The 7590-nt window shown below is 31.7% G+C and overlaps 1 protein-coding gene across 1 annotated transcript; it reads right to left on the bottom strand.

Moving 5' to 3' along the window:
• Positions 1-3914: 3914 nt before the first annotated feature.
• LOC131073453 (membrane protein PM19L-like) lies at positions 3915-5242 on the bottom strand. Its single transcript, XM_058009891.2, has 4 exons — positions 4991-5242; positions 4670-4895; positions 4406-4451; positions 3915-4231 (listed from the first exon to the last, which is right to left on the bottom strand). The coding sequence occupies exons 1-4, from the start codon at positions 5115-5117 to the stop codon at positions 4070-4072; spliced, it is 561 nt and encodes a 186-aa protein (XP_057865874.2). The 5' UTR covers positions 5118-5242; the 3' UTR covers positions 3915-4069.
• Positions 5243-7590: the final 2348 nt, after the last annotated feature.

Genomic DNA, 7590 nt, shown 5'->3' with positions numbered 1-7590 from the left:
GCTTAACGAAAATAGACTATGGATGATGTCATTTTATACTTGACTTAATATACAAATTTGTCCAAATTTTTTGGCATAAGTGTTGGGACATAATGACTGTTGGAAATACTAGTGATTGTCAATAAATAATAATAATTTTCAAATATATAAGGTTGGATTTGTGAGTGTAGAACTTAATTAAATTAGACTCATGGGCGTGAAAATGAATTGGGATAGGTAGCTTGATGATCTCCAAGATTATCTAAGTAGGATTAAGATTCTATTTTTTATTTCAAATGACTCTGTTAGAGTAATCTTTTATTAGCTAATAATTATTTATTTAATTATTAGTCTATTATACTCTATGCTTAAGCTAAACTTAGGAATCTTATAATTTTTTAGCGTTTTCACCTTTAGGGTTTCGAGTATCCTCTTATAAGGAAATTCTCTCTTTGTACTTTCATAACAACTGTAATGATTGAATTGTATTCTTGTTGCACAATCAATATGACTCCTCTTTTTTGGATCTCTAAATTCTGGCCTCCATAGCTTTTATGCTTCTCTCCTTCTATGGCAGGTTTGCATGCAGGTGATCTTTTGGAGCTGTAGAGTTGATTTTTCCTCAACTCCAATATAGTATCAGAGATTCAGATCTGCATGCTCGTGCTCTCTTCATGAGATATTTTGGGCCTTGTTCTTCAGATCTATGTATTCGGGGGTTTGTGCAGTTGTTTTTTTTCTATTTCAGGGGGTAGCTGATTTTTGGTACATTTTGGTGCCAAAAGGACCTCACGGTTAGATTTAGAAGGTCGATTCCATGAATTTTGATATATAATTTGCCTATTTTCAGTGACAGATGCATCTGGGATATGATTTTTTACTGGCACATTTTTTGAGGCATGAAAATCTGTACGGTTGTACCTGCAAATATGTTAGAAAATTATTTTTTTAACCTTTTTTATGCCCTAAAAGAGGGTTTTTTTTTTCTTTTGGCCGTAACTTGGCCATACAAAGGAACTTTTTCAAAAATCTTATATTGTCAGAAAGCTCTTTCTGAGCTCTATCTAGATCTGGAGGTTTGAACTTTTTATTTTTCTTTTTTAAATAGCGTTTTTTGTTGTCAAATCCAGTGGTTCATTTTTGCACTCTGGGAGACATAACTTGAGCATCCGAAATCCATTTTTTGAAAGCTTTATATCATTAGAAAGCTTGTTCTGTGTTCTTTCCATTCATATAAGTTTTCTTTCCAAATTCTGCTCTAGGTATATTTTATTTAGTTTTTGGCTTTTCAACACTCTGGTGAATATCTTAGATGTTTTAGGTCTTGGGATCTCTTTCTTTGAGTAGGATGTCTCATCTTTGGCTATTCTTTCTGTTTCCCGTCTAGATGTCTCTTCTTATCATTGTAGCATTTTATTTATGCAAACACATTGAGATAAAGTGCCACCATGCATTGTATGCTTGGGATCTTAAACATCTTGTGCCTTATTGTACATGTACTACTTATAAAGTGTCATGGGGGGATTGATGCTTGCCTTTTGTTTTTCATCTACCTTTGTCAAGTGAGTGTTCCTTCCATGACATTAGCCTCATGATGTGTGTCAAGTGGGTGTTCCTTCCACGACACTATGTACTTTTTTTGCACCTTCGATGTTCCTGGTTCTTCGTCATGCTGTTCTTGTTCGTAGTTATTTTCAGTGTACCTTTCTGTCTCCCTTTTCAACATTATGACGAGGTTTGTTCTGTTGTTCTGATGTTTCTTTGGTTCGATTGATCAACTCTTCAGGCTTTAGTGTTTCATGCCATCTGAATCTTCGAGTTCAATTGTTTGCCTTTGTTTGCCATCTGATTCGAGTAGTGTCATTTGAGGGCACTCATGCAGATTACAGTCTTCTCTAACTAGTCATGTTCTATTTCAATGGAGGTTCTTCAGATCAGTAGTTACTCTTCCAAAGTGTTTGCAGCTTCTTCATGCTTCAGTGATTCTTCATGCTCGTCTTTTGTTCCTATCTTCTGAAACACTCTTGTTTGGAAGCTTCTTAGTCCTTCACTTGAGCTTTCATCTCTTCTTGGAGAGGAGTTTTGTTCCCATAGGGTTTTCTCCTTTTTCTCCACTTTACAGAGATTTTATTGTACTTGGGTACCTCATCAGGTGTAGTTGTCAGGACCCATTGTTGCTTTCATGCATTTTTTACATGTTTTTTTAGTCCTTAGTTATTTTTTATCTACTCCCTAAGTTCATCTTAAAGGGGGTGTTAGAGTAATCTTTTATTAGCTAATAATTATTTATTTAATTATTAGTCTATTATACTCAATGCTTAAGCTAAACTTAGGAATCTTATAATTCTTTATGGTTTTCACCTTTAGGCTTTCGAGTATTCTCTTATAAGGATTCTCTCTTTGTATTTTCATAACAACTGTAATTATTGAATTGCATTCTTGTTGCACAATCAATATGACTCCTCTTTTCTAGATCTCTGAATTCTGGCCTCCATAGCTTTTTTGCTTCTCTCCTTCTGTGATAGGTTTGCATGTAGGCGATCTTTGGGAGCTATAGAGTTGATTTTTTCTCAAATCTAATAGACTCAAAAGAAATTAAGAATCAATCAAAATCATATGTTAACACAAGTTTTTAAAAATGATTTGACACACCCACATGTAACTAATATGAAACAACTAATAGAAATGTAAGACATACACATTTTATTAGTTCTTCCCGTTAGGCTAGTACTATTGCAATAGGTTGCACCTAATTTTCATTAACTCATTATTATTCAATTTCTTTTTCACCAATTATATCTATGATTTTTTTCTTTGCATTTTTTTTTAAAATTATTTTTAAATAGTTAGATGCACGATTTTTAAGTTTCAAATTACTGAAATTATTTTTCTTCAATCTAATTGGCTCAAATAATTTGCATCTTATTATCGGATTTCTGGGATCCACTTTCTACATGAGTTTGTTTAGGCAAATTTTTAGATGATTAAAATAATATTTAGTATGTTTTAGTTTTCTTTTCAAATTATTTTGATAATATAAAAATTTCATAAATTTTTACAGCTTGAGTTGGCCTAGTGGTGGAGAACTTGTGCTCTTGAAAGAGAGGTCACAAGTTCGAATCCCACAAGGGGGTAGGGTATGTACACCTTATCGATCGAAGGGGTTTATTTTGTGGTGTAAGATTTGTTTTAGTGTTCAATTTGATTTATTAAAATCTTATAATGGCTATACAGTCTAATTCTAATATTTAATTTCATTTTGAAAATATTTTGATACTAATTAATTAATTAATTGTGAAAATATTGGTAGGTTACCATTACAAGGTAACTACCATGACAAGTGAGTGAAGAACATGTAATAAAAAATATATTTTCTAATATTCAACCAAGTTTACGCATTACAAGGTAACTACCATGACAAGTGAGTGAAGAACATGTAATAAAAAATGTATTTTCTAATATTCAACCAAGATTACACATATTTGCAAATATTATTGTTAAGATTGAATTTAACTTAAAAAATAAAAAGATTACCAAATACATTCATTATAATTAAATTATTTTTGATATATTATGACTAAGATTCTAATTATAATTAAGTTTAATGGATGTTAAAACAATATAGTGTATCTGTTCTTATTCCTTCAAATAGCATTATCTTTAGATCATTACTTAAAGCATGAAGAAGTGGTTAATTAAATATAATATGTACATTTATAATTATGAATGTAATATGGAACTTTACATATTGTTGTGAATATATAAAAACTATGCTCTAATGCCCATGTCATGGATACATTAAATTTATTTATATTTGAAGGTGTAGAATTAATCATATTGTAAGCATCTGAATCTTTTTCTCGAATAGAGCCGATCCAATTTGTATAAACTCTACTTTCCACATACACCTCAAACAAAAGTTTGCAACTCATACATCACAATTTGAATAGAAAATCTTATAGATCAGAACTGCATTATAAATGGATAAAGGCATACAACCTCCCCCTTATACACAATCAAAGGCATTAAAAACTTTTAAAAACAAAGCCCAAGCCAGACAAAACAGTCATCCCACATTGAACTTCATTTTCTAAGCTGGAAGTGTGTTTTCTTTTACAGGCTCTGCAGTAGTGGTGCCAACATCTTTCTCTCCACAAAAAAAGTAACTTCCAGCAAAGAAGCCAGCATGGATGACCATCATGTAAAACAATTTTGTTGCAGACAGAATGATGATGAAGCCTTCCAAAGCGATCTACACAGACAATATATCATCATATATATAAAAAGCCACAAATTCTCTGCTTTTGAATACTTATAGAGGGAAGAACTTTTCTATCAAGTAGGTTTGCAGTGTATAAAAAATAAATGTTATGGAGAGTTATTATAATATATATAAAATATTCCTAACTAAAGCAAAACCACTTACCAGCTTTGGGCTTCTGCCATGTAAATGGATCTCTTTGCATGCCAACCTGCAGATTTTGTAACATGCATGCTTATCTGCATAAAAAAGAATTCATTTTTGCTTACAAGTATTGTTGAGGGTTCTATTTAAATAGATCCAGGACAAATCATTTGAAAGAGATCCTATTAAAGATCATTTTGAATTTGTACATTTTCAAACAGTATGATTTTAACTTAATAGTTGATAACCCCTTCCCTATTTAAATCAAATGTGTTATATAATTACCCCATGGCAAGAAGAGTAAGAGCCCAAGCTGTAATGGCGGATGAAACAGTTGAAGCCAAGCTCTCTGCTGTCCACACTCGAAGATGATGGAGCCATGAAAGACATGAAGCTGCTCCTACAACTCCTGCTATTACAGAAAATATGACCATAAAACCAGTGGCTTCATTCCCTATGGGGAAAAGCAATGGTGAAAATGAGAAGCCCACTGGTATGTTACTTTTGGGTCCTGCACAAAAAACAGAAGCCGTATACAATCAATCAGAATTCAAGCTACATGCTACAAACAATCACCAAAAATTAATAAGAAAGATGTGTGTGTACCAGTAACATAATGATGGTCGATGGCCTTATTGAGTGCCCAGCCAGCAATGGCAGCAACAGCCACATACATGCAGAAATTTAGCAGCAACAGAAATCCAGCCAAAGACTTCACTATTCCCACACCCATTTTAAAAAAATTCAGAGAAAGAGCTATTTCACAGAAAGAACTCTAAATGATTCAAACTGTTCTTACTCTTTAGAAATTGGTTCAAACTGTAAAATGAACAAACAAAGCAATTCCTTTGAGTGCAATGGAGAGGATGGGAAAGGGTATTTAAAGAAGGCAGAGTAATGGAGTATAGTAAACGGTATTGTTCCTTTTCTAAGCTGTTAGTCTACCCACAGGCTGGCTATGACCTACCTTGACTAGGGAATATTTTTTTTTTTTTTTTTTTCCTGCTGCCAAAACAAGGGCTATCTTTTGATAGTGGAAATACAACCGTTTATCATTGGTGTTTTTATTAAAGGCAGTTTTTTTGAATGGTTTAAGGAGATAGTGATCTGTCATCATAATTGAATCGAACGGCAGATGAGTTGCGTGTGGGCTCTCCAACAAAAGCACTACTCTATGATAGTTTGAGAGTTAACGTATAGGAATTAGTTTGGTTATTGATAATTTATAATTAAAATATTAGAGAGTTTAATAGTCAAATAATTATGAGGGGAGGTTTGATTATGATGTTAACCCGTGGTGAAGTGTAATGTCTGAAGGTGTTGAACAAAAAAATAAAATATATTGGGTATAAAATTATAAAATTAGTATAGATATCTTAAATGAATTATCTAGAAGATGTTGATGCTTTTTAGACAATGGTATTTATTTATTTATTTATTTTATTCAATCATATCATTATTGTCAAATAAATAGTTTACATCTTAATTTATTTTCTAAAATATTTCATTTTTAAAAAATTAAATGAAAATAAAATAAAATATTAAATATTTATTATTTTTATTATTAAATATTAATATCTTTAACGTCTAAATGATTATCAGTTTTTGTTAGTACATTCATGACATGGAAATTTTGCCCCTTCTACTTAGAAGTGTAATAACTCAATAAAATGGAACAAATCTTAAATAAAAATAATTTAAAATAACAAGTAATGTGAATAAAATAAAATAAATTTTAAATAATTCTAAACTTAAATAAAATAGATCTTAAATAAATAAAATAACTCTCAAGAAAATAAAAAAGTTTCTAAATAATTATCGAGCAAAAAAAAACTTTATAAAAAATTAAAATTTAATAATTTTAAAGTAAATTAAAATATTTATCATATATTTTTATACGAAAAAAAAAAAAAAATAATTGTAAAATTTTAACATTTAATGTTAATTATTTAAGACATTATTTCTTTTTTAAATAAATACATTTTTTACAAACAATACTAAATAAATAAATATTATGAAATTATTTACATAATTTAAATGGATCATCTTTTTTATGAATAGGTGTGTCGATTACTATTAATATTTAAATAAACAAATACTCACAAAAAAGGTGGGTGGATACAAGATCGCACCCCAAAGTTCACATAGGCATAGCCCGAAAAGTAAGAAACAACATAAATGACTACTAAGTAGTGAGAAACACTAGTAGAGGGAGGAAGAGGGTCCTAGTCATCCAATTTACCCCATACATCAACGAGGTCTAGTGTGATGTTGGGAATGGATTTCCTCTCATCAACTTTTTCTCCTCCATTCTACTTATATTTATCTTCATTCCATGCTAGAGAAATCACCAAGGCCAACTAAGTAGAGGAATCTGGCACCAGCCAACCACCACCACTACCAGTCGATGACCCCACACCTCTCAAAGGCCACCTAGAAGTAGTGCCCCTAGGAGGAGGTGAGGAAAAGTGATGTCTAGTTGAGTTGCTCCTACCACTAGAGTAGCGATGAGAAGCCTAGAATCTAGGAGATCAAAAATGCTAAGTAGAGAAACTCTGACCTTGACGAGGGTCGCGAGGAAGAGAACAAGCATGAGAGATAGAAGTGTTTGAGGGCACCCTAGCAACAATACATGGGGCATTGCCCAAATGATCAAGTAGCTCCTAAAGGCGAGTCACTGCTAAGGCCACTTTGTTGCCTTGAACTTGAATCTATAACATAACATTAGAGCAAATGGTAACTTTAACAAAAAGTGAAACATTTGTATAGATCATCTTTTTACCTTTTTATTGTTTAACAAAGCTACATAAAGATGCAAGAACAACTAATCATAAATAAGATAAAGAATAAAAGAGAATAAACAACAAGATCTACACCTTAATAATTGGGGTGGATTCCACATCCATTTTAACAACCATGTTTTGTATAGCCAAGTGCATGACTTGAATACATAGAAAAATTTATTGGGTTAAACTAACTTATTATTTGAGAGGCAACATGAGGCTCATGTACTAAATGTGATGACTTCAAATGATTTAGCAAATCCTCCATGAGTGCTTTCTAGTTTGTTAATATGATTTTGGATATGTATTATTTGTTGAGAAAGCTCCTTGTTAGCATGAAGCAACTTCCCCATAAAATGGTTAGATTACCCATATGAAAAGTAAAGTTAAAATAAATTCTTGAATGGTAAGTTCAAGAAGAGA

Source organism: Cryptomeria japonica, chromosome 9 (assembly GCF_030272615.1).
Source record: "Cryptomeria japonica chromosome 9, Sugi_1.0, whole genome shotgun sequence".
Taxonomy (NCBI): domain Eukaryota; kingdom Viridiplantae; phylum Streptophyta; class Pinopsida; order Cupressales; family Cupressaceae; genus Cryptomeria; species Cryptomeria japonica.
Note: the sequence above shows the minus strand (reverse complement) of the source record. Positions and strands in the feature narration are given on the sequence as shown.

Excerpts from the sequence above, each read along its gene's own strand:
- LOC131073453 (XM_058009891.2), bottom strand. The coding sequence starts at position 5,117 with ATGGGTGTGGGAATAGTGAAGTCTTTGGCTGGATTTCTGTTGCTGCTA. Across the intron at positions 4,452-4,669 it reads CTTACTCTTCTTGCCATGGG|GTTGGCATGCAAAGAGATCC; the intron begins GTAATTATATAA and ends CAAAATCTGCAG. Across the intron at positions 4,232-4,405 it reads ATGGCAGAAGCCCAAAGCTG|ATCGCTTTGGAAGGCTTCAT; the intron begins GTAAGTGGTTTT and ends TTGTCTGTGTAG.